General features: G+C 34.0%; 1 protein-coding gene across 4 annotated transcripts in view; it reads left to right on the top strand.

Moving 5' to 3' along the window:
- The window catches only part of FMN1 (formin 1), a 211,646-nt gene extending 184,379 nt beyond the window's left edge, over positions 1 to 27,267 (top strand). For all 4 annotated transcript variants that reach the window (XM_080595284.1, XM_080595283.1, XM_080595282.1 and 1 more), the window contains 4 exons: positions 2,972 to 3,023; positions 6,349 to 6,498; positions 18,895 to 18,979; positions 20,102 to 27,267. In XM_080595284.1, the coding sequence (XP_080451410.1) occupies positions 2,972 to 3,023; positions 6,349 to 6,498; positions 18,895 to 18,979; positions 20,102 to 20,146 (332 nt within the window). In that variant the 3' untranslated portion in view covers positions 20,147 to 27,267. The remainder of the gene's footprint in view (positions 1 to 2,971; positions 3,024 to 6,348; positions 6,499 to 18,894; positions 18,980 to 20,101) is intronic.
- Positions 27,268 to 27,927: the final 660 nt, after the last annotated feature.

Raw genomic sequence — 27,927 nt, 5'->3', positions numbered from 1 at the left:
AGTCTGTGTCACTACCAATATTAACTTTCCCTTGTTCTTTGGGGAACTATTTCTTAGTAGCCAGATGTATGAAGAGATCTTGGTTCTGTTGTAGCTGAGAGTTGCTGTGCATTTATTAGAAGCATTAAAAATAAATATTTTCTTGTAATTTCTCAAGATAGCGTTTGACATGCTGTTTTATCCTCAGCAAGTAGAATATGTATCATAAATAAATAAAGTGGGTTTTTTTGTTTTTGTTTTTACCACTTCACTCTAGTACTGTTTCACTCTTAGAATTGTTACAGGATCATGACTCTTAAAATGCTTACTTCTGTATTTTAGTAAAAAGAAGTTGCTAGAAATATCTCAGGTTCATAAGGCAAATTCATAAGATTGTACTCCATTTATTTTCTTTTTCTTTTAACTAGATACAGATAGCAGGATTAATAAGGCAAGTTTTGTTATAGTTGTTTGTATTGCAAAAGATTATTCTAACAGCATATTAAAGCTGCATATTTTGTCAGTAGATGTTTTCGTTTCAAAACTCTTGTCTGTAAAAAGATACAAGTTCTTCACTGATCCTGGTTTTCATATCTGTATTAGAAGAAAACATATTCATTAACACTGTCTGTTAGTCATAAGATAAGGTCTGTGACTTTATTCCGTATCTTAACCAAATCCAAACAGAAGAGCATATTAAGAACCTGCATTTGGAGATGAGACTAGACAGCAAACTACATTTGGCAGTTCCCTTTATTTTCAAAGGTGGTCAAGCCTAATGACTGAGGGCAGACAGAAGGGTGCCACCTTACCAGATACAGTTTATGGTAAGTCATTTTGAAGGACCTATGTGTAATCTGTACACATTACAAAATTGCAGATTAAAAAATCTGTATTTTGCAATGTACATCTACATCTATATTGTGATTTGGCGCAGTAGGATTGGATCTGTAGATTGAAATAACAGAGGCTAATGCCACTGTGTATACAACAGAGATTCAAGCTTTGGGTTAGATTTAATCTGAGGTGCACATCTCCACACCATGTGTTTCAAAACTGTCTGAGTCTCAACATCTTAATTTCAAAGTAATGCTTTTAAATAGTTATTGGGTAGACATGATTATAGCTAAAGGTATGGAAAACAGTCACACATATAATACAGTTACTTTCTTGCTTCCTCTTTTCCCTTATGTTGGTGTGCAAACAAACACACTGTCCTATTAATGTAAACTATGCAAGTTCTTTCCTAGAAGTCACACCTTTTTTCCAATTTCTATAATAAATTAAAATGTCTTTCCTCTGTCTTCCCTTACTCTGCTCTTATGAGATTAAAAAACAGTAAGTGGGTTCTTACCACCTAACTATAAGCCTATAATCATGCTATCCTTGTTATTGTCTTCTTGCTTATGTGCAGTTGTATCAGGAAACTGAGGATACTGGATTTCTGCTGTAGCTCTGAATGTAGCTATGTGGGGATTTTGGTTTACTTAACATTTTTTGATCTCCTCAACAACAGGAAATTATTAGTGTAATCATAAAGCATACAGTTTTATACATAGTTCAGATTTTAGCCATCTTTGTTTTTCTATATGTAGTTAATTTTGTATCAGGATGAACTATCAGAATTCTCACATTTTCTACTTTTAATGATAAAAAATATATAAGAGCTGTGGAAATAATGAATTAAGTATAGTATATTAGCTTTAGTTCAATTTCTTAGGAGCCTGAAACAAACACATAAAAGAGACCTGCTGTCATACTGTCTTGCCACCAAGATTTGAGGTGGATAATATAATGGTATAGAATTCATTGTTTTCATGACACAGGACACGTCACATTGTTTCTACTTTTGCCAAAATGAAATAATCAAATAAGTACCTACAACACATTCACTCAATATATGTGTAGAAATTAATTTGTTTTGTCCATGTGCAGCAGTGCTGTGAAGTAAACCATTTTTAAGTGATTTTAGCTTAGTGTAGATCTCTGTGAAAGTACCCTTGTCATGAAATTGGATCAGTGGCCTTGTATGAAAAAAAAAAAGAAGTTTATAACTGTAACTGTATTACAACCAGTGTATGCACTCCTGTAGACTAAGCAGCATGAAGATACAATTCTTCATTTTGTATCATTACCATGTCTGAATTCCGTTTGTATTAACATTTGCACTTAAAGAATTTTTGTGTTATGGAATAGCAATAACTTCACCACTTCAGTAATTTGTTTACGTATGTAGTATTCTACTGCAGCTAAATTGACTATACTGTATATGGAATTAAGAAGAATAGATCAACATTTTCGGAAAAAAAAAATGCTTTTGCTTGAGTATCCAACTCAGGAAACATTTTCAAAAGCAGAGAATGCCCATCCTTTGAAAACTGAATCTCTTTAAGTAGTTCGTGTCAGCACTCTGTAACAGAGGGGTTCACATTCACTGACTATATTTCAAACTCTTGGCTTCTTTTTCAAAAAATGATGTACATACCATACATTTAAAACTTAGTACATGTGTTTTTATTTACCAGCTTCCTGAACAAAATGTGATAGCTATATGGAACACTTGGTGTTAACTATGTTCAGTACCTGTTCATCAACTTTCAATTATTAGCACTGCAAAAATGGATTTAAATATGTAAGTTTTTGCAGCAATAAAGGAATATACAGCAATTTAACGATTTTTTTTTTTTAATCTGAAACTCAAGTCTAATTATTTGGTTTTTATTTTGATAAATATCTATTTCTATATATTATAGTATCAGATTTTAAATGACTTTTAAAATCCAATACACCTTATTGCTACGCATGCATTTATTGCTACGCATACATTTAGGTACAAGAAATAAACAAAAATTGAACATTAGTAATATTTTACCACTTTTATTATATTTAGTGTACAACCTATCCAATTTTGAATGTAAGAAATGTTAAATATGTAGGATCTCTAAAACATTGTGGGAGTAATTTATATATTTGAAATGTTTTTCATTGGCAGCTAAAGAAGAACGTAAAAAAGAAGAGAGCAGTTTGGAAAATGCACAAAAATAGTAAGTTTTTTGCTTGTGTTTTCTAACAGTTTATTTTTGGTCAAAGACGTTATTGATCTAGGAATTATAGTAAATAGAGAAAAGCATCTGTACTTCAAAGAAGTAATGTACTTTCTGAAAATTTCTTATCTAGGCTTCCAGGAAAGAGTTCAGTTGAATTTTTACCCAGTTTTCTGTTTGAGGTTTTAATTGTTGTCAACATTAAATTGAATCAGAGTCTTACAGAATATTGTAATAACTGATTAACTGCTTAATGTAGTAAAAATATGTTTCAGTATCATAGAACCTTTTCATCACCTAAGCTATTGAATGCAGTATACTAAGAAGCCAATGAAATCTAAATGTTTTTGTTGCCTGAACATCTATTCCTTACTTAGGCCTGAGGAGGCAACATATGGGAAGAAGTAAGATACGTTGATTTATGGATAGATAATAAAATATTTAAGAAATCAATATTTATATTAAATATTGTTTACCATGTTATATTTTTATGAGATTGAAGTATCTGCTTTTAACCTTATTTGTGTTAGCTATGGAACTCTTTATATCAACGAAGGTAATTTTAGCTGTTAAAACTTTTAGTTGTAAAGATATCACGTATCTATATGAAAAATACTAACTACAGTATTTTCTTTGTTTCATTTCTATCCTCATACATTTAGAGATTGTTTTGCTCTATTCATATAAAATGTAAACCAGCTGTACGACAGTTTAAAGAAAAGCTTATAAAACATTTTTTTTTGCTTTTTTTGAAGAGCATCCATATAAAGAGCAATAGATAAGGTTTCTTCATCTGAAAATTAGAAAAAGTAGTTTTCTACATCATAATGTACATGGCCATATGTTCAATTAAATTAATCTTTAACTTCAATGAATATTTATTCTTCATGGTCTAAAGGTAGATTTGTTGCAGTCTGTATTTTTATGTTAGATTTCTGAGCCCTGAGTGACTTGACCTAACTGAGACACACAGATTAGTCTTCCTAGACAATCAGAAGAGAGAGAGGCACCTCCCAAACTCAATTCAAGTCTTAGGTGAACTGTTACCATTTGCTGCAGAAGGTGGCAGAAAATTGGCAGAACTGTTGATTAACATTAGCTGGCTAGGCTCTTTACTTTCTGCCTACCTCCAAACTTTCCTTCTCTGGCACAGTTGTGCTAATGTTCTAGCTTTGCAGCCTTTCTAGAGCAGAGTAGACACTCAGGGGTACAAAAGTACGCTTAATTTGCAATTGAGTTAAGGAATTAGTTGTCTGATAAAGAGTTTGGGTTCTGTTGCTCCTAAAAGTCAGAAAGCGGCACAGGAAGCTAGAGCAAGCTAAATGAAAGCAAAACAGTGCTACTTGGGGAACATCTGAAGATGAAACACAGAGAGGGGCAGAGGAGGAAAGAGAGGGTGTAGAAGAATTCAGAATTCAGGACAGCTATAGCTGGAATGATGAAGGTTTCAGTTAGGAAGGAAGAAGAGATCATTATGTTAATAAGGCTGCTGTTATCTGAAGCAAACTTGCAAAGAAAGTTTCTGGTCCTACTGTCCCTCACTCAGCTGTCCTAGTCAAGCTGTATGAACAGCTGAGGAATACGTGGCCAGCTGAGTGTAATGGAGATGAAAATCACCTTCACACTGTCCAGCAGAGGTGAACTGTTTTTACCATACGACTGATGAAGGCATTTTAGTATTTTTAGTGTTTGAAATCCCAGAATGGTTAACACAGACATTGAAAGCTGTATTAGCTTATTTATTTATTTATTTATTTACTTTCTCCTGGTAGGGTCGCTACAGGACCCTTCAACTTGGAATATTCAACTTGGCTTATTCATACTCATTTCACTGTCATTCCTTTACCGTTGATCAGCAATTAACTTGAAATATATTTTCATGTCTCATGCAAAACCTGTGCAAGAAAAGTTATCATGTACAAGGATTTAAAAAACTATCAGCAATACAGGATATTCTCCAACATGTCCTAGAAGCTGTATGCGTCTTTAAAGAATCAAAAAACAGAGTATATGGCTAGCGTAGCTCGAGTCTGAACTTCCTTACTTTGTAAAGCAGCTGGAGTAAATTTTGGTTTGTTTTTTGGGGGGCATCTTCTCTGTCTTTGGATAGTTATTTTGTATTCTTCAAGCCTAGCTAATACTTGATGCTGACCTTGGCAAGTCCATATAAAAACATAAAATGGACTATGCAAATACATGTAGAAGTTAAGAAAGAAGTATTTCCTCAAAGTGCATCTATTGTTCAAGTAACATCTGTTTCATAGTTGAGAGACTCCTAACAGATCTTTCAAATACCTCTTATTTATTTTATTTTCAATATTTCCACTTCCTGTATTTTAGATTTAGGACCTATTGGCAGCTATAAAGAATAATATAATTTTCCTTTGTTTAAATAAGTTTGTTTTTTCAAGAAAAATGGATTGTTTTGAAATATGTTGTTACCTTTATTTTTAAATTATAGCATTAGTTTTAGTAAGTTTCACCAAATCTTACAGGATTGTGACATACACTTTGCAGAGAAAAGTGATTCAACCTTTACAGAAATGAACATACTATTTTGTTTTGTTTAGATGAGTCTCCACGTACTATCGCTAGTAATGTGAATTGCTTCATTTTATCTTACAAAGCAATGTCATAAAGGCAGTTAAAATGCCATCAGAAGTATCTTCTGTAATGAAAGGCTACTTTGAAAATATTCAGCTGTACAACAATACTGTATCCACACTATAAAATAAAAGGGCATTACAATATTGGCAATGTGTTTTCATAAAATTAATTGCTGTTATCTGTTTATTTACACACTTGGAAGGAGATTTGTTTTCTCTAAGAGCTTTGCAAAATGATTATTGGCACTGACTGTGGCTTTTTTTGCTGCTACTCAGAATTCTCCCTAACTACTTGAAAGTTATTTCTAGCCTAACCTGGAGATTTTTTATTGACTTGGCATATGACCCTTCCATAGCCCTTCAATAAAGATAAATGGCAAAATAAGTTCTCTGTGGAGCGTTGCAGAATAAAAATAAAGACATAGATACAATATAGCATTTCCTTTAATACAGTAAATCCAGTTTTTCTGTTTAAAATTGGTTTGACTGTATGACATGTCTATATGATGGCTCATGCATCTGTAAGTTGACCTCCTAGGAGTGAGGTAGGTGTTGGAAGGTTAGTTATACTCAGCATGAATTGCTGCTATGATTTCCAAGGCTACGGGGAAGTTACGGTAATTACCAGCCTTGACTACTGAATCAGGAACCAGTCCTCAGAGAAACTGTTTCCCCCGTGGGCTTACGTGTTGACAGTTTCTTTTCCCCCCCCATCATAGCTTTGAAGAAACAGTGGGATACTTTGGGATAAAGCCAAAGCCTGGTGAGAAGGAGATCACACCAAACTATGTTTTCACGGTGTGGTACGAATTCTGCAGTGACTTCAAGACCATTTGGAAACGAGAGAGCAAAAGCATTTCCAAGGAGCGGTAAGGTTCTAATAAAGTCATTAATACCATTTTAGATGTCTGGGAAACTGTTCCTTCTCAAACCCAACAAATTATACTCCTATATTTCACAGGCGTCATTGTTTTCTTTCAGATCTAATGGACATCAAGGAAAGATTATTCCCTCAGGGTGCGTAGGAAAATTCACCAAAGGCATGCTGTCCCCACAAAAAGATAAACACATATAATCTGATAAATTACACTTTTGTAACCCCTTCCAATTACTAGCTAGTAAAATGAAAGGGGAGCTGTGCTAATTTGTAACAGATTGCTTCTCTGTGCATTTTCATGTTGAACTAGCCTAAATGAGGCGATATTGCTGTCGCAGACAGTACAGACAAATAAAAGTGAATGCTTTTCCAGTTAATATACTGCACTTGCATCAAAGGGAAGCCCCAGAGATTCAGGCCACACTTAGCACTGTGTTGAAGCCCCACACTGGATTTACAGCACCACTTCTGACTTTTGGTGTCCTGCTGAGGACATCAAACTACTTGCCGCTAGATCTCACCACAGACTCCTGATTTTATTAGTTAGAGTAAAAAATATATATATAAACCCTTCAATTATTTGCTTGATTTTCTTAAAGAAGCTAAAATTCTTTTACAAACAAAAAGCACTTCCACTACAAGTGAACCATGTTTACCATATCTTAATTCATTTGAAAAGACCTAAAGAGTGCTAATGTGGTCATGCTTTGGAAAAGAATGGATTAATCACTTTCAGATGAAATATAAATCCAGGTGTGTATTCCAAAGTGACAGAGATTTGAAAGAAAAGATATCTTAAAAAGTCTTAGCAAAAGTAGTAAAGTCATTTGCACTTATATTTTCCTTTTTGCTCCACATCAGTGGGGCTTCTAGATGTGTGTAAATGTAGATTTTTAAAGGACAAGATGTAGAAATTTTAAATTCCCAATTGTCAACATTATGGACATTGTTTTGCAGATGTTACAGGTTTTAGACACTTGAAAGTTGTAGCTTTTTGTGTTGTCTGCTTTATGATTAGGTTGGTTTTAGAAACTGCCAACTGTGAACATTTACGGAGAATCCTTTATTCCTTTGTTTCTAGTTCAATACACAAGTTTGATTTACACATTAGAAACCATGCAAAATAAGTAGTCACTGAGCAGATAACTATAATCATGCTTAAGGATCATCTCAGGGATATACTTTTCCCTTATTCATTACTTATTTTTGTTCCATAAATAGTTCATCGTAAATAGTTGTATCCATAGATACAAATTAACATCCAAGAAAAAAAAAGTCCAGATCATACATCCATTGTTTTTTCTGTAGTTAGCACCTTGATGGTGGGATACAGTGATCCCTTCAGTGAAATTGATCTAAAGTCCCTTGTAAATGTTTTAGTGCTATATTGGAAATCGTAACAAAACTCAGTTTCTTAAAACAATATTCAAGAGATCTTTGTTTCTAAGTAAACTACTATTTTCTGTGCTTTCCTACTGGGGTGAGGTAAGAACTTCTTGTTGTTTAATAACAATTTAAATAAAATGTAAAAGTCAAAATGTAACTAATATTTCATCAGTTCCTTTAATATATACCCTTAGTCCTATTCATAAATTTAAATCAGTATCAGTAGAATGCAGAATGCCAGTTAGTATATTTCTTCAAAGTAGTGATACTTTCTGGATTATACAGACTTTTTTCAGAGTTCACTTCAAATTATTTTTGTAAAGTTTCATTGGTGTCGAAAGAACAATGCATTGTCCTTTACACTCAGAATCTGGGTGATTCATCGAGACGATGTGCTGCTGAAATGAGGAGCCTTGTGTAATAAGTAAATTAGAATGGCAGAAGAGCTGTTTTCATTATCCTAAATTGCTTTGTAATGTACTATTGAAAAGAAGAACCTCATGAAATCAGTAAATTAGAGTGATGGGAAAACTATCTTAATCATTTGAAAATGTCCTGTGAAGTCATGACCTTTTTAGGTTTCTGTTTTATGAAGTACGAGACTAACAGTTGATGAACTGCTGTCCAAGAAATTTTGAAAGAAAGCTAAGAGTCATTGTGAACACTGGTAACTAAAAACCTTAGTATGACAGGAATGGACAGCTGTCTTCCTTAACTGGCTAATTAATTGGATTCACTGTTTGTTTTGCATTTTTAGAGATTGTAATTAAAAAAAACTGCTCATCTTCAACCAATTATTTTGTTGTGAAGGAAATTTTAAAGAGGAAAAATTGATAGTAGAAGTCAATATTTTCAATCTTGGGTTCTGAAACTGAAGCATTGACATCCTTATGTAAATACTTTTACAATTACCTTACCTTTCAAATTTCAGGATGAGCTGCAGAAGCATAAAATGGATCTGAATTAGACTAGGCATGTAGATACCTAAATATGGATTTCATTGCTTATATTTATAGGGTTATGTTAATATTAATATTGGGTTTTAATTTCTCTCTCATTAAATACAGCTCAGAAAATTGAAACATTAATTATAGTATGTACCATTATGCCATACCAAATCTATCATTAAAAATGTATAAGCTTAAAATTCATAGTAGTGAAACTAAATCAAAAGATATATTCCAAAATTAAAATTTTATGCTGAAAACAAGCTACTTTGGGTTGCATAACAGAAGCTTTAAAATATCTGAATTTCATGAAAAAAGGATACCACCTTTAAGAAAATGACAACCTCAGCTGCAAGAGCCTGTTTTGTCTAAAATCTACTTGGCTCCTAAATGTAACACAACTGTAGAAATCTAATTAGATTTCTATGAGGCTTTTTTGTAAAGTAAGGGAAACACTTTAACTGAGCTGCCCCGCACTTAACCTACCATGAAAATAAATTAGCTGCCTGTAAGATATAGTTGAATCATTGTCGCTTTCCTGGACAAAATTTGCACACCATTTAGAAAAGCAAGACAGAATTACAGATAGCTAACAAACTTAGATAGATACAATAAATAAATGACTGTAGAGATAAAATGAAGAAAATTTGAAAGGAAATGAAAGAACCTTTAAATTTAGTGTATGTGTGCGTCCAGGTACATCAAGTTTTTTGCTTTCTTCTGTTTATGAAGTTTTGAGATGCTAACCAAATTGAAGACTAAAATGAAGGTATATTTTTCTGGCAACAGTGCACTTATACCATGGTGGATTGCATATAATTCCAGTCTCACTTCCTTTTTTTAGACTATTAATTTTATTTTCAGTAGGTATGTCTGTGCATTCAGAATCAAAACAAGTGTGTATAAATAACAACTTGAATACATTTAATTGATGTGAATGCCTACCCATAAATCTATTAAAGCATTCAAGATCTGCTAAAGTATACTTCAAGAGAATATTCTAGACAAGTCTGAATGTAGAGAAAAAGTATAAATATAGAAAAAATACGAAGTAGTTTGCAGTGACTATTGTAATCACAAAATGTGATTGCACGTTTTGCAGAATAAGTGTGACAAGGATTATCATTGTGTTTATGCTTTACATATGAAATACCTATATATGAAAGGAATTATTGCTGTTAATTTTTCTCACTGCTTACACTGTACATACCATATATCTTACACAAAGGTAAGATTACAGCATAGTTGCCATACTGGATTAAGCCATTTCTTTTAGATAGAACATATATACAAATTTCATAGCTCAGGAACAGAAATCAGAAAAGAAAAAAGAGAACCAAAGTTTGTCTCGATGGCTGGAGAAGACATTATCATTATTTAATGAACAGAAATACATGCTACATTTTAAAAATAGGGCAAGTCCTATTTATGAAAAGTCCCTTTTTAACACCTTTTTTGTTCTTGAAATTTATCTCTGTCACAAAGCATGTCGATGGTCTCAGCTTAATCTTATGAAAAAAGCTATAGTGACTTTTTTGGCACAAAAGCAGTAACAGGTTCAAAAAGCAGAAGGTCTGAATGTAGCAGTGTAAGTTGCTAATATTAAAGAGGAAAACGTCTGAACAGTAAGAAAGACACTGAACAGTGCCCAGTAAATATTTGTTTATTATAGTAAATTGGAGTTGGCTATACTTTTCTACTTCTTTCTTTTCTGATGTTAATTTACTAAATACAGAATGAGTTGTATTGGTTGCTCACTGTTTCTGAACATGAAGAGAGTAAGCTTGGGGAGTTCTTGTTTGTAACACTACATGATCATAAGAGATACCCTGTGAATTGCAAAAGCTCATAAAAATGCTGGCCAACAGAATATTTAGAATCTTTAACCATCAAGTAAGCTAATCTATGAGGCTATTTTGCACCTTAGAAATGACTGAAATTTGACAGAAACACTTGCCACAGAGGAACTAGTGAATTGTATTTTCATTTTCAATATTACAGTGACCAAGGAGGAAAAATAATCTTTGGTTCAAGATGTTATACAACTTTTAGATGACCAGATTTACTTTATAACTTGATTTTAAAAGTGAATTCCCGTAACTGTGTCTTCTAGAAATGGGGAAATTTTACATAAGGCTGTGTTATACAGTTGTAGTGCCAACACTTCTAGCATATTATAATCATAATCTTCCTATCTTATCATAGTACCTATCATGATTCTCTGCACATGCGCACAACTCGATGACATGGAATGGGGAAATTAATGAAAAGCATAATATTATAGCATATAGCATTATAAGCATAATAATGAAAAGCATAAAACATTATACAGGTACTTGGAATAAGAAAATGCATAAGCCAGATGAAATTCCAATGACATTACAAATATAAGGTAACTACTTGATAAAGAATGTGTGCATGACTTACAAAATCAAGTTGTTATTCTTTAGAAAAACAAATAAAAACTTGAAAAATACCAAAAACTCTAAGGCACCAGAGCCAAAATTAAGCAATAAAGGTTTGCCGTGTATCTGAAGATGGCAGCTAGAACCTGATTGAAAATGCTGGCATTAGAGGCTGTGGCTGCATAAACCAAAGTGATTTTGGTACTAATGCTTATACAGGTCTGCATATTATTACAGGTCTAAATATCATGCACATATTAATGTGCTTTTGGTGGGAAAGTAATTAAACCTGTTGTTTTCAATAATGTGTTGCTTCAGTGTAACCTATAGTATCTCACAGATGGTAACATCCTGTCTGGAACCTCTAAACAGTACAAATCTTTCATTCATATATTTTGTTGATGCTTACACATTATATAATCACTGTAGTGCAATAGCATTCATGCCATATATATTTCACAGTAGTTTTGGAATCTGGCCTACTGAGTTGGAGGTGATAGGTTAAATATTTCTGAGCAGTGGTGAAGTCTGGGACACCTCTCTGTGTTCTTATTTCAAAGGGAGAAATGCTAAGCAGTCTCCCCTCAGTACCAGGGTAGTCATATTCTTTCTCTATCCTTTTCTTTTGCCAGTTTTCGCTCCCTCAAAACCTTTGTCTATTGATTGTCTTGTGTCTGTCACCTAAGACAATGAATAAAAAAATGTGAGAATCCAGATTTGCAGCTGTTTTGATCAAAATGTACTATGGCAGAACACACTGTACTGAGCATTAGTCCAACTGCAAAAAAGGGCATCATCCAGCTATCATAAAATCTGCTTATCTGGTTGAGTGAAGAAAAAAGAAAAAAGTGGTATTCTTCATGGCTACATTCTATAAGCATTTTGAGTAGAAATTAGGTGGCCAATGTAGCCTTTTTTCTATATGAGAAAGGCAGAGTTGAAGTAGCTGATGAATTGCAACATGAATTAATAAAAAGTTGTACCAAATTGTTTAGCAAGGCAGACAGAGAAAAAAAAGTTTTTACCTACTTCTGAGGTTGAAGTATAGCTATAGGACAAATCAAGGAGACAATTATGATTTACAGGCCTGTGTGGCAAAACAAAAATGGCTAGTTTCCATAAAGCAGATCTGGCAAGGTGCTGCCTTAAGGCTCTTGCTCTTGGAAAGAAAAGCAGTGTTTTCTTTTTAAGTGTTATTAGGGAACAAACGTACAACAAAACGGAAAACATTACTGAATCATTATATAAATCTACAGTTATCTATGTGTAGTTCTGCTCCCTTCCTTTCCAGCAGGATATGGTGAGAGAAGAGTAAGATGATCAGGTACAGAATAGCTTCTGCATAAGGAACTGTTTAAATAAAGGGGGATTTATAGGCTTGGAAAAGAACCTAATGAAAAGGATACAATAGACAACTGTACAGGCATGAAGGGCAAATGGGAAATAGTCATTACATACCTCATCTAATACTACAGTTGAAAAGAATCAAATGAAACTGGCAAGTGACTGGTGCAACCCAAATGCAATGATGCATCTTTACAGTAGGCATACTTAATCTGTTGAACACATTGCCACCAGATGTCCCAGGTGTCAAAAGTTTGCATTGCTTCTGAATGGTGACACTACAAATTCATATTAGAAAAATCTATGAAGGACCGTTAAATGTGAAAAGAGTTTCCAGCTGCGAAAGTATTCTGGGGATTATCACTGAATGCTTTGGCTGTCCTTACATGCTCCTAGGTATTTACTAGTACGCAGCTCAAATGGACTGAAGCATATTTTTAATCTGACCTGTTTAAACCTTTTTTGCCCTATTGTTTCCTTTTTCTTTAGCACCAGCTTTCATAAAGGCATAGAATTAGATTTTTTTTTTCTTGTGATTACAGAGCTGAAATTTCTCACCTGTAAACAGATAATCAAAATATTGACAGTAGATCCAGAAAAACTAGAAGCAAACCAAGTATGTTAGCAATTTGAGGTTTTGGAGTCAAATTCCACTGAGAACATAGATTTTGCTATGTATGTGCTAAATTAGTTAATGAACATTTATTCTAAATACAGTTTAAAGATTTGATCAATAATGATTAAGTTCTTTTCAGAAGGCTTGACTGAAAGCGTGAGTAGCCAATTGTATTGTACAACACAATAATAGAAGTGGAGTGTTCAAACTTCAAAGTCTGATAGAAGGCTCCTGATTGTGAAGCTAAGCGAGGACTCCGTCAAATAATCTGCCAGGCCAAGTAATATACAGGCATCTGTCTTCTAAAATTTTAAGACTGAAGTGTAGGCTGCCATGTTTTATGGGCTTACAGTGTTTTCAGGAAGCTGTGCTGTTACTTAAGGGTTAGTTTATGGTCTACATACAGAAATTATCGTATGACTGAGAGCAGTAAGGCATGTAACACATGAAAGGTAGTTGAGCTATGGGGGTATTTCTTAGTCTCTCAGAGGGAGTCACTGTTTAGCTGTGTTTAAGGATTTGAGGTGGGTATGCAGCTTGGCTCTAGGTTGAACACTTGATGTTGACCATAGCTGCCCCTGCTTGTTCATCTCCACCCATATCAGAAGATTTGAATTGCACAACAATTCCTGTGCCAACACAGTCTTATGGGAGAAGTTTGAACTTTATGTCATGGAAAGCTCAAGTGGAGTGATCATTCCAAGCTATTTCATAACCCTCAGCTATCCACATAATCCACCAGCTGCAGGGAAGGAGCTATAGCACCAAAGAGAATGGATTATTCCAGAATATCAGGAGTTGAGAGAGAACCAGATAATTTTGTCTGTCTTTACACACCAGTAAGGGTTGAACATACCTGAGTAGCAATTGGCTTGCTTAGAAGGGATTTTATGTATCCCGACTGCGGGCTTTGGAGCACAGAATGGGCCAGCTCACACCTTCTGCTCTCTGACTCAATGAGAAGCACAAGTGAAGAAGACAAGAGTTTATCTGCTTAGATCCTATTGATCTAAGTTTGATCATATTTTTGCCTGTGAGGAGGAAAACTACTTTCATGAGCTTATGAGGGAGATATTTTATAAATACAAGCTTATGTATAAGTTTACTATGTTCCCAGTTATAAAATACATTTAAATATATATATATATGTTTTTATTACGTTTTGATCACTTCATTCAGTTTTGTTTTCCATATTGTGTGGTACTGTGCCATCCTGCTCAGTATTACAGTTGACACCACATATTCTCTGTTCATTAGGGTATATTGACCTCCTTTGCTCACTCTTGAATGAGAGCAGTGTTTCTTTTGAATGCATCCATATTGCAGCTGATCAGATTTTAAAGCTGAATTGACTCACATTCTTTAATTCTTATCTTTTCTTCTCTGCAACACACTGAAACACCAAAAGCTATTAGTGTTTAATGTCTTGGAATGGTAAGTAGACCTAGATTATGTCATTCACTGATTCATTCTGCCCAAAACACAATGTGTGAGGAATATCTATGATTTTATTGCCTACTCTATTTGAGAAGATTATAAAACATGCATTAAAAAAGCAGGTCTCCACTGAGGTGACCCTGACAGAAGTAAATCTTCATCTGTTTTCTGTAAAGACAAGCTAGTCTTTACACAAGCTAATGTGTCTTCCTATGCTATTTAATACTGATACAGGAAAAAAAATATAATTTTGTTGAGTCTGTTCCTTTGCACGTCTCCAGACTCTCCCTCGTGGTCATGGCTCTGTTCATGTGAGCTGCTCCTATGCACATTAATTCACACAACAAAAATTCAGAAGAAAGGGATATATAGTGGTTGGTGCAATGTTTGGTTCATGTTTTTCAGCCTATGCCTGCACGTTGAAAATTGTGAAGCTCTGTTTCAGAGCTAGATTCTGCTCCTGTTTCTCAAGGCTCTTGAGGAGACTCTTGTCAGACTAATTATGTATATTAACTGAACTTTCCTAAATCTAGAGAATGTATCAGTACCTGTTGTCTTTCCTGCTGGTTATTGTACTACCTTACTGATTTCCCGACCTCCCTAGGGAGCCCTTTTACTATGTAAAATTCTGCATGTTCTCCCAACTTCTGTGTGGTGTTTCAAGTAACACGTAAGTAACAAATGAACTCAAGTAGCATAAAGTGAGTAACCATTTTAAGTCCATATTTTGTAAACCTCACTCATTTTCACTAAGAAACTACTTAGTACAGTACGTCTGTAGTAAATGTTTCAGTAATGTTTTTGAAAGTCTTAAGACGTTTTGTTGGCCCTTGTATTTAACACAAGACTTCAAGGCATTCCTTCTATTTTTAAAAAATTTCTTTTTCATCAAATTTCTATAAAGTATACAATGTTAAAATTGGTTGCCTTCATTATCATCTAATATAACTGCAGTTACAAGTAAGAAGGGAAATTTAACAGAATATTTATTTAACTTACATTTTGACTTTGTCACTTAGCTTTTGTTTTACTTAAACTTTGAACAAGTAGTTGCTGAAGAATTAAAAGTAGATGAGGAAGTTATATTTTTGTAAGAAGTTAAACAATTAACATCTATATAAATTCTCATAAGCTATGTCTACTACCTTGAACAACTTTATAATAGTAACTGAAAATAGTAGCATATTGTGTGGTATGTTTGCACATTGACTAATGACATAATATGTGTGTCTAAGACAACATCAGAAAATAATTGGTAGTTTAGTTCTATCCTTTCAATTGTACTTTATATGTAGTTCTTTCTGTACCTTATCTCTAATTTTACTTTTGATTTTAATATATTTCTGAAAGTATAATCTGAAAAAAAAATGAAAAGTTTTTCTAATAAAGTTATACTATTATATGTTTTATACAAACGTAATTATTTTTATTTGTGCTAGGGAAAGGTAGTACAAAAAAAAAAAAGAGTGAACAGCAAAGAGGCATACCAAAGTCTTATTAGCAAAAATTGTCTAGTCACTAGATAATTGTTTTTTAAGTGATTTGTTTATTTTTACTTACCTGTTTCAGTAACAGTGTCAGACAAATATAATGCACACATTCATTTTTAGATGAGGATAAAAGATATTGTGTGTTTGTAAGTTACATGTTCGTTTCTAAAGTTTTTTCATGAAAGTGAAACAAGGGCAAGGAATACAAAGATTAGACTTCTGCCACTAAACAAATTGATGATTTTGAATTTGGATGGTTTTCATACCATTTCATTTTTCTCATTTCAAGGACAGTGCTTCCAGACACAATAGCCAGTCCTAGTATCCTACCCATGTGTAACAAAGAATCATTTTTATTTATTAGACACCTTTGCATTGTGGTGTTTCACTGATGTAATTACTGAGCTAACTGTTTTATTAAAACCGAACTATTTTACTTTTAAAATCCCAAAGAATTACATTCATCTTAAATTATGCACTTACGTTTCCGAGAATGCCTACTAATCTTATTAGTCATATGTTAACAAAGCGATTTCTTTACTCCCTAGGAGACCAAAGAGTAATATATAATGTCTGTCATTTTTATGAGCCAAATATCACATGATTCAAATCATGTTAGTGAGCTGGTTTATTTTTATTCTGTATTCCAAACTATTCATTCTATTTTAAAAATTCCAGGTTTCCTGGCAGTGGTGCAAGTATGGAATAAAATACACAGAGCTCCGCCTAAATCAGTGATGAGCATAATTTTCTTTTCAAGTCCAAAAGTTTATAATCCCTAGAATTCTCCCTTCAGATGAAAATGTAGACACTAAACATTTAAAAATTATTCAGAAAACACTCCTAGGACTGAAGAGAATGTGATAGAAAATAAAAATGTGGTGGAAATAGGGAAGAGTTTAGAAATTGATCCGTCCATATGATTGTGCTAAACCTGAATACTGTCACTTGAAATGCATTATCATCTTTGCATAAACTTTTTAGCTGTGAGGAATGGCATGCTGTCCAGTGGCCACTGTCATCTATCATAAAGGAGCAAACTGTAGTGATTAACGAAAAACTGTAAAAAGATGGAATGGTATGTTGCAGCTTAGTTGTTTACTTGTGGAAACAGAGAAAACTAATTACGTTCTAAAAAGAGTGCAGATATGTTTAAAAATGTACAGAATAGTAATTTCATATTGGCGTATTTGAGGGTGTGCTTACAGCTTGAATCAATGTTGTAGCTAAACAGGGTTGGAAATAAGATCACTTAAAGGTAGTGTAACTGTTTCCTGCTGTTCTTAAGCACTGAAAAGTGAGACAACACCAATAACTACCCAGGAGAAGCTTCTGAAATGCATACCTCAGACAAGGAATGTTAGTTTCCAACATTGAACTTTGATAAACACAATGAGGAACTTATGAATACGTTCTGTATTTTTAAAAAGATGTCCAGAATCTGTTTTGCTGCTAGTGTTACAGCAAGGAAATACGTATCAGTAATTGCAGCTATAATCCACTTTCCTTTTTGCTTTTGTTCCAAAATTCCTCAAAAATTGAGCGTGTCAAAAGTAGCTTGAACTGGACATGGTATTTTAAATACTTTTTGACTGGCCATAACAATTATTTCTACTAGTGGAAAAAAAATAGGAGAAGAAAATACAATTTTTCACTTCCAGAGTGCCAAGAAATGTGTTGTTTATAGTAAAAGACTGATTTTGTGTGCAGTAGTGAAAACTGGGTTGCTGAGTTCTTGCTTGTAAAAACTGACTTGCAACTTCTTTCCCTCTACATTTTGTGTATAGAATTGTAAAGTAGGTGTCTAGAACATCAGCATTTTAAAGGCACTGATAGCTGGCCAGATCCTGTCTCAGGAGTCCAAGGAATTTTCTTTCCTTTTTATCACTGTTTAGCACATAACTTCCCCTGCCCTTTCCTTTCTGTAAGAGGAGAATGAAGTCCGCTTTTGTTAAAAAAAATGACTTGTTTTGTCCGTTTCTGTTTCTCCTTTTTCTCTTGATAAAACTTCTGATTGGGTTCTTCTCATTTAATCCCAGCAGAAACAAAGGATTTAGGGTCTGCAAGACCCTGAGAGAAAAAGGCAAGAATAGAAATAATGGAATCAGATGTGATCCTCTTTCCCCTGATCTCAGTAGTGCATTTAGCAGACCGGTCTGTAGCTGTACACAAGACTGCCTTAACTATCCATAGGCAAGAGCCTCTTCTAAATTGCCTCTGCTCCTATCGCCACATCAGTGAGACTGGCCAGGCAATTCCATGTAAAGCAACAGGGAAAACATTAAGGAAAAAACTGGCAGATGCTTTCACTTCAAGGTTTTCAAAGGAAATAAAATGTGTAGCCTGGCAAATGGCCCACTAAAATGGTATATACTATATATACAAAAGATCTAGCCAGCTAGCTTGTGGTTTGTTTTTTTCATAGGAGTATCTTGCCTTCATACTGCAGCTGTCTTAGTGAGAAAGATATTCCATAAAACCCAGATCCTGCAAGAAGGGAGAAGTTGTTTGCCTAGTGGGGTTTTCAGTGAGCAATGCAGACAAACTGTGCTTTTGATTTTCTCTTCAGTTGAGAATGTACTCTGTTCTACTTTTTGGTACTTTACAAAGTGCCTTTGAGTAGTAATTAGAACTTTGTTTGGCTAATGTGCCTAAAAAGGTTGGTGGTGATGGTTCTTGCACATAAAGTATATAACAAGCAGACTTAGAGCAGTTTTAATTTCTTTGAACCTAACGATGTCTTTTGTACATATCTTGTTTCAGAATTAAAGTGGCTCAGCAATCAGTAAGCAAGTTGACTGCAGAGAAGAAAGTTGAAACAAAGAAAATCAATCCTACAGCTAGCCTGGTATGATGTGTTTCTCAGCATGACATTCAGAATGTTTTTTGTGACACTGTTCTTGTCATTCAGGATGATGGTGGGTTTTTGTTCTTGTTGAAGTGTGATATAGTATGCTTTGACAGTTTAAGCATAGCAAGTTGTTAGTCTTCCCAAAGAAAAGTCTTTAGGCTTATGCCCTACAGTAATGCCCTACAATAATTAAAATTAAAGCATGGTTTAGATGTGCCTAAGCATGGTTCTGCTGTTTGAGATAACAAAATACAATGAGCGCTGCTTTTCTGGTTATTTCCCCTCTGCCACTAAAGTCTCTTGTATTTTCTTTCATGCTATGTAATGCATTGGGGCTCACTGTATATATTTGCCCAATGGGCAAGTGTCTTCTTTTCTTCAAAACCTTACAAAATGTTGTTTGCTCTGTTGAATATGGTAGAAGGGATTGAATCCCCATTTTGTTCCTTACTGTTTCCCAGTTTTTTTCATAGGTCACAAAAAGAGGACTAATAATTGACACTGTAGATAAAAATGTTTTTTATCTTTATGCAAGGCAAAGATGTTAGAGTCACATTTCTTAAACTATGGGATGCGAGAGATTAAGGGAAGGAAATGTTCATGAAGGAATCGGTATATTATTTCCATTCCCAACACAGCATATCAATTGCAGGACAGGCGGCAGAGGTATGATTGACTAAACTTTGTTGGGAAGACGAAGAGGTCATTAGACAACACAATCTGCCTAATGCTAAATTAGAGTCTTTATGTCAGCAGAAACCGTTCTGGACAAAAGGTGTTAAGAGTCACAGTAGAAATGTATCTAGTTTTCTCTAGCTGCACTAGTCTTCACAGAGATGCTGGTTAGTCGGGGTATTTTTAAAGGCACACGGTATTTGACAACTGAGTAGCTAAAGCAAGCTTAGTTTCCCTACAGTAAGTAATGCAGTGGTTGAGAGCCTCCCTTGAGTGTTCCAGGAGGGGTTTTTTTTGTGGTTTTTTTTGAATTAAGGAAAACTCTAATCTGCTGTGACTCATTCAGTACTTCTTAGTATTCTAGACTAAATGCTTATGGCAACTTGAGAGAAGATGGAAAATTAGAGGAAAGAATGATAATAAAGCACTTTTTTTTAACAACAGAAAGAAAGACTACGTCAGAAGGAAGCCAACGTGACTGCCAACTGAGAGAAGAAAGATGAAAATGATAGCGTGTCTTAATACTTTTCATGATGCTTTACTACACCCGTGGCCCAGGGAGCACCTTATGTTAGCTATTGAATTCTGCTTTGCTGATCTGTTCCAAGACAATCCACTAAAGATTTTTCAGTTCCTTCAAAGGAGTTTGTACTTTCAGAGGAAGGAGTTCTAAGGTGTTTTTTACTTGGGAATTCAGAATGATTTTCTGTAATTCTTCCTCACATTGCTTAAAATGCATCTGGTTGTTAATGGTTATTTAAAGTACTCTATATGTAATGCAATAATATGGAAAAGCTAAAATGAGAATTTTGGATGCTGGGTTAAGTAATGACTAACAACCTGTAGGTTATTTACAGGGCTTTGTGTAGATTAGAGTGAATATGCCATTCAGCTCACAAAGGACTATTACATAATATTTTTTTGTTTACTTCAGCAGTAAGTAATTTTACAGTGTCTTGAGTATTGGATGCACCTTTCTAAAATTGATTAAATATAGTTATAGATTTATTCTGTATTTTACTATAAATATTTTTATAGAAGCCTCAGCTTATGCCACACATTGAAATGAAAGCAATATTTTGCACATTAAAAGGAATAGCTTCAAATTCTTTAGCTGTATGATCAATGGCATAACTGATTCATTATTTTTATGGTTTCAATTTAACATTTCCTAAATTCTGAGCTCCAAAAGAAAAATGATTAAGAAATATATTTTTATTTCAGCATGTATTGAAACTACCAGTTCCATAAAATGATGTCTTTATTATTCATTGAGCTAAAATATAACAGTGTGTCTCCATGAAGTTATACACTTGCCATTTAATCTCTGGCTTTCAAATCTATTGAAAGCTTTCTGTTAAAAAATTAATAATTCTCTCTAACATATATTTTGCAGCCTGGTCTTGTCCTGCTATATTTATGTGAAGAATGTATCCAGAATATATATATATATAATAATTTTAAAAGTAAAACTTGAGGAAGAAATAAGAGTTTGCTGTCATCCTGTAACATTGTCATAATTGCCTGTGAAGTAACAGAGCCTGAAAAAAAATCCACCGAACATCCACTGTTGCTTGAAGATTCTGACTGCATTTTAAGGATTCAGACTCTTAGAAGTAAAGATCTTGAAGCAGAAGTTAATTTAACATAAAACAGAAAATTGACAGTTAAATACAAGCATGATAATGGCCTATAAATATGAAGAAAAAATGGAGAGAATATGCTTCTTCTGTCCATAAGAGAGAAATCCCCTTCTTTATGATAATGGTATCTGAAATTGGATAGGAAGATAAATTAGGTAAAGAACCAAGTACAAAAGACACTGTGGGCAAGGCATTAGTCCTTTCACTTAGTAAACAGAAAGGATACATGTGAGACAACTTCATCAATAGAAATGAACACTTGTTGCTCAGTTGTTGGTGAATGTAGCTTGAAGATTTCATATATTACAGGTTTCTTAAATGAGTCTCTCTCTCATTCTTGCATACATAAAAATAAGGGAATCAAGATTGCCCAGTATGTTTTGGAGTATCTAGCTGCTATGGATATACTTGAGAAACGTAAGCATAATTCTTATGAAAACAGTCAATAATAGACCAACAAAAATAACTAAGTTTTAGTTCCACTATTTCCATTGCAGAAAAATAAATTACAAAGATTTGTTTGGTTCTATCATTCCAAGTTTTCTGTCTTACACCAAATAGATAAACTACATTTATTTCCAATATTATCAGTGATAAATAACAGGAGCAATAATGCTTATAACAACCAAAGAACAAGAGCAAGCAAGGCAATTCTGATGAGTCTTTAAGCAAACAACTGTTGAATTTTGATATGGTTTTCTATCACGAAGATAGTGTATATTGCAATTTGAATTAATTGGGAATTTTTCAATGAAATGTTTTATTTGGAATACTAATCAACAAAAGTAGCAATGTTTGTGAAAAAGAATTGATCTTGAAAATTCTCATTAAAATATATTATGGCAAGAAGTTTTTAAATTATTGAAATAGCCTGTTTCAAAATTTCTGTATGTGAAGTTTCATTTTTCAGTTCAGACTGACTTTTCATTTTGAAATGTTGAAAAATGTATATAAAAAGGGGTTAAAATTAAAATTTTTGATGTAAAGCATTCCTTGATCAGATTTATAATTTTTTTTTCAGATTATTAACTAGCCAAAGTTTTAAGAATTTAGGCTATTTTTCAGAAGTCTTCAAAACTTATGTAGCACAGAGGCATTATTTCTTCCATATCTCTAGTTGTTGCAACCTTTCTCTCAAGATGGAGGTTTAGCTTACAATTTCACCTGTGACTTAAATTGTCTACTAGTAGTTATACTGTTTTTAAGTGAAGTAGAAAAAAAGTGCATCTAGAGCATTTGACTCATTCTCTTACTCAAGACTTTAAGATTCTCGGATGGAATTAATCAGCTAAATTTCACACTGACACCCCTACAGGTACCCAGAGGTGTCATCAAACCGTGACTAATGGTATTCTTGCTGACCTTAACTAAACTTGAATTAAAGAAGAGATATTAACAGATATTACATACTGTGTAAACTGTTAAATTATGAAATGCCTAGGTGCTACAGATGTAACAAATAGGCATCAACCAGCATTCATCTTGAGGTCACCAAGTGTCATCAAAAGTTATGTTTTAAGTTTAAATTTAGTTTGGTGCCTGACTTTAACTGGATCTTTCTAATTTGAGGGGTGAAGAAAAGGAGTACAGAAAGGGAAAAGAAAGAAAATAAAAAGACAGAAGGGAACAAAAGTCTCTGGTAAATGTCTACATTGTTGTCAAGGAAGTAAAAGTAAAGAATGGACTAAATTAAGCCAACCAACTGTAGCAAGGCAGTTACCATTTTCCAAGCTAGTTAATTTAAAATACCTCTACACAACACGGAATTTGCTTCTGTGACCACAAAGTAGATCTGTCATGAGAATTTTTGTTTTGCTTTGTTTGTTTACTGTCCTATTGTTGCCAAGCTTCTTACAGTCTGTTAAGCAAAACACTATTAAAACCCATGTTGCTCAGTAGGTGCTTTTTACACAAAAAATGGTATGTATACATTGCTATCTTATAAACTGGATTATCAGTTTGCTAATGAATTAATTTACTAATGAATTAATTTACTAATTAAGAACTCAATTTAGGTGAGTAAATCTCTAATTTGTGAAGTGCTGTTTAATGTATTTACAATGTTACTACTTATTGGTAGTAAAATGAAAGAATTTTTAGCACCTTTGAGATATTTTTACAGTATAAATTATATTTTCATGGTGTTTTTATTAATCTATGAGAACTACCCAGATGTTTTGCCATGACTCATATGTATTTTACCATGTGCTTTATTTTAAGGTTGTAAGTGTATAGCTTGAATAATATATATACTTGTGTATTTAACTTAGACATTTTTTCAACAAAACAGAAACTGTGTTCTTCAGTTTCTGTACATACGGAAAATGCAAGTCCAGTGGTTGGAATATTCAGAAAGCAGAGAGAAAAATAATTGAGCATCAGCAGTTCTAGGAAGGGTGGAGCTTATACAGGATTTCAAACTTTCTGACTTGCTGAGGATATTCCTCCAACAGCCAGGGTATCCCTGACCAGTCTAATTGTTTTCTACATAGAACATGAACAAAATATTCTGTTTTCCATATGAGGCACAGGATTCTTACTGCCCTGATATTCTAGTAAAAAATAGCAGTTTCTTTCTCTGATCTAAACATCTTTCCTACCTGATGAATATGAGGCAGTGGAAGACTGTATTTATATTGATATGATGCCTTAATCTTGTGTGGGTGTGAAATTTCTGAAACACCCCAACAAGTAAGAAATATGTATCTCATTACAGCACTGATGTGATTTTGAAAATCCAGCTCCATAATCTGTGTTTAGGCACCAGGCTAATATTAAAGTGTCAGAAAATCATATCCATCTAGTTTTTGCTTATTCATGGCCTTGTCTGGATCTTGTTTAATTTTGTTATGGATCTCACTCATTATTTATTCACTTTAAACTCCTTTAGACTTTATTAATTTATGATAATGGGTTTCAGGATTTGCTGTCTGGAGAGTTCTCTTTGGCTTTTCTCTTATGAAGATAAGCCTATATATTTGCATATAAATATGAAGATAGAATGTTAAGAGATAACTTGATTGTAGTCAATAAGTTGCTTCAGAGAGGGAAAATACTAGGAACTAAGTGGCTCCTTGAGCTAGCAAGGAAAAGTATCACAAAAAAAAAAATCTGAAAATTAAAAACAGAAGAGATATTAAAATTAGAAGTAAATTCCAAACTGTTAGTAATGAGCCTAGTTAACCACAGAAAGAAGTTAGCAAAGGTAGTTGTGGTTTGTCCATTCTTCTCTGATGCTTTCAAATCAGGTTGGACGATCTTTCTGAAAGGTTGATGTAGTCTAATGCAAATTACTGGACTCAGCTCAGATGTGCTAAGCTGAATCCCATGTACATTGACTTTCCAGATCACATAGTCTCTCTCAACAGAAAAATCTAGAAGTATGTCAAAAGACCCAATAAAAAAATATTTATTTTGTCATCTATAAAGACAAAATATTCATAGCCAAGCAACTCTTTGTTGTGATTTTAAATTTAAAATATCACAAATAGTGTGGTGTAGAACATAATGCAGGAAACGATTCTCAAATCAGCAATCTAATACTGAGGAAATACAAAGCCTTTTCATAGAAGCTGTTACTGTAAGTGCTTATATACACGAGTAATTTTATGTATATGAGTGTTCTTGCGGACCACAGTTAAAAATATCTGTAGAGGACATTATGGGGTCATGGAACTGAACAATATCTCTTTTTGAATCTTGTCATGAGGATTATCCTAAGCTGTTCCTGTATGGGATGTGGATTTCTTTTCTGTGGTGGGATCTGCCTCAACAGCTAACTGGAGTTCTGGTAGCTTTTGGAGGATGGAGGATGAGGTTGTTTGCATGGAATATTTGCCATTGGCCATCAACTCCTAAAACCACAGCTGCTGTGGAGTTACACTGCAGTACAATTCCCTGAGCCAAGATTGCCCCAGGGACTGCTGGAAGGGGGACTGGAAAATACAGTCAAGGGGTATACATTTTCAAAGGGGAAAGAGATCATAGTTATATTTCCAGATTAAAGTAGAGGCTAGCAGACTCTTCCAAAATAGCAGAAATTTTGTATGTATTCTTTAATTAGGCTATATGGATTTTCAGAAATGCTACATTCATATATTCATATATGAATTTAATTCTGTGCCTGTATTTTTGTTTTTATTGTTCATATAATTTAATATGAACAGGATCGTGTATATTTTCTTACTCTTTTACTGTGCTGTGACCACTAAAAGGTTGACTACACTAAAGGTTGACTAAAACTGTTGAGAGATCCATTTACAAGGTGCCGACAGGCAGTTGCATTTCAGGTTTCCATGTATTGCCCTGACAGGAATCTTCATATTTTCCTAAGGGTAAGAAGAATTTAGCAGCCACACCACCTGAGTTTTCAACCTCGTTTAATCATAAACAGGTGGTTGTAGCTTAGGGCAAATGATGCTGCGAGATTTTGTCATTATTGATAACTATTGTTTCCACTGCAGTTACAAGTTAGCTGGGGCACAGTATAATCCTGAAGATGAGGGTGGGATGTTTTTGTGATTCCTAATGAACTGTAATGTACTTGATAAACGTAAAGTCCTAAAGCGTATTGACACGGCCTCAGATTCATGTACTATATTGACTCTGGCATACAGCATCCTTATAGGTTAAGATACAGTGACTTTAAGGAAGAAGAGCTGTAATATCTGTTCACCATTTGAAAGTCTTTCTTTAATCATTTTTAGAATCTGCAGCAAAATTTTGGTCAATCTTCTGTGATGTGAATTACTCGTTAAAAAATCCAAATGATCCATTTGCTTTCTCCCAGAAGGATCAAGCTTGTAGTTCTAATTTTTCACTTTCTCATTTGGCATGCTGTAAATACATTCCATTGTTGCTGGGCAAATGCTCATCCTATGCATCCGTTCAGAGATAACATGTTACAGAAACTGCATAACTGTGGAAATCAAAAAATGTGATTCTATTTCCTGCTGCCTGAAGCATCTATAATCAGCAAATTAAAATATTTATTGTATGGCACCTGCTGCTTATTTCTTAGCCAGTTGTAGTTCAAGGAATATATTTCCATTAGCAGCTAATGACTGTGCACTGGGTAAAAGCCATGTTCTTTTTATAGTTTTTTTGTTGTTTGTTTTATTTTGTTTATTTGTTTTACTTTCTTAGAGTAAGTTTTTGTGGTGTGAGTTTATTCGAGACTAGGTGGAAATACACCATTTCATACAAAAAATAGAGCAAGATCACAGTTCTATTCTCTATTTCTTTCAAATCTGACAAGAAGGTGAAGGAACAAAACTGTGTTGTTGTTCTGTTTTGTTTTTCCATTCTGCATGAAAACAATCCTTCTTCTGATTCCTTTTCATTCCGGTTGTTCATTTTGTGTTACAGTCTAGCGTGTTTTAGGAAAGCTGTAAAGAAATTAGAAGGTTCAGGTATGAATCTCATTCCTTAAAGATTTCCTGTAATGTTCTAATTCAACAAACTGGCCCGAGGAGCTCCTGCCCTATTCCCCACTCTCCTTGTTTTATCAAAAGTAAAGTCACATAGTTATAAAACTAGTTGCTAAATGTCAAAGAAAAACTCAACTATTGGGTGAAGAGAGGTCATTTAGCTTCCAAGCCACAGTAAAGACTTACTCAGCTTTGCTGAGCATGATTTGAACCTTAGTAATTCAGCTAAACAGCTTCAGTTTCAAAGGGTTAGACAATCAGTACAACGTTTCATGCATTTCTGTTCCTTATTGTTTTACATCAAGAAAGCCTGTCTCTGAGTAGGAGGCAGAACTTGTGCATTTAATTATGTAACCAAGGCTTTTGCTCTATTTTAGACCAAAAGTATGTGTGATATGAGAATTCTATCTGAGTGTCTTTTGCATTATGTTTTATACATATTTTCACTCACTTATCAATGGGCCAAATAAAAGGACTCTGTAACATACCTGAAAACAAAGAGGCTGGTTAAAACGTCATTAAAAATATACAAAGCTCACTCTTCCTAGTTGATTTTGATTTTGATTTGAAGAAATCCATCCTCATTGAATTTCCTATTGAAGTGTTGGGATTTTGTTGGTTTGTTTTAATTCAGAGATGATTTTATATCAGATAATCAAGCCAGCTTGTCTTGGACAAGCTTCTATGGGGCCTTGAGTACTAGTCAGGTGAAATAATCCACGTGCATGCTCAACAGGTCCAATCTGCTAGCTACTGTAGCATGTACAGCATAGTTTCATCTGCATATAGCTTGAAAAAGGGAAAAACTTGAGAGGATTTTCAGGTGTCATGTTCAGAAAAGATACATCAAATGAAGTGCATTCTTGTCGTATTGCACTGGTTTTGAAATGTCACTGATATCTCTTGCAAAGGAAGATAAAGCTCATGCTCCATGTAAGATGAAATTGGATGAGGACTGTTTACAGGGAGTGGGGAAAAGTGCTATTTCTTGTACAAGTCCAGCAAAGCTGTGAATACCCAGCTAATGGCTGGCAGTATATACTCTTACAGTTTTTTGAAAATACATATTTGTTATAATGGCACTGTTTTTCAGGTATAGAACAAAAGCTGCCCCTGTCCAGGAAAACTACAAGCAAACCATATGTACTGTGAGAGCAGAATGAGTAAAATTTTAATATCATACAGGGCAACATAAAAA

This window comes from Anser brachyrhynchus, assembly GCF_964034855.1.
Source record: "Anser brachyrhynchus genome assembly, chromosome: 5".
Taxonomy (NCBI): Eukaryota; Metazoa; Chordata; class Aves; order Anseriformes; family Anatidae; genus Anser; species Anser brachyrhynchus.
The sequence above is the reverse complement of the archived record's forward strand: the minus strand, read 5'-3'. Positions and strand labels throughout refer to the sequence as shown.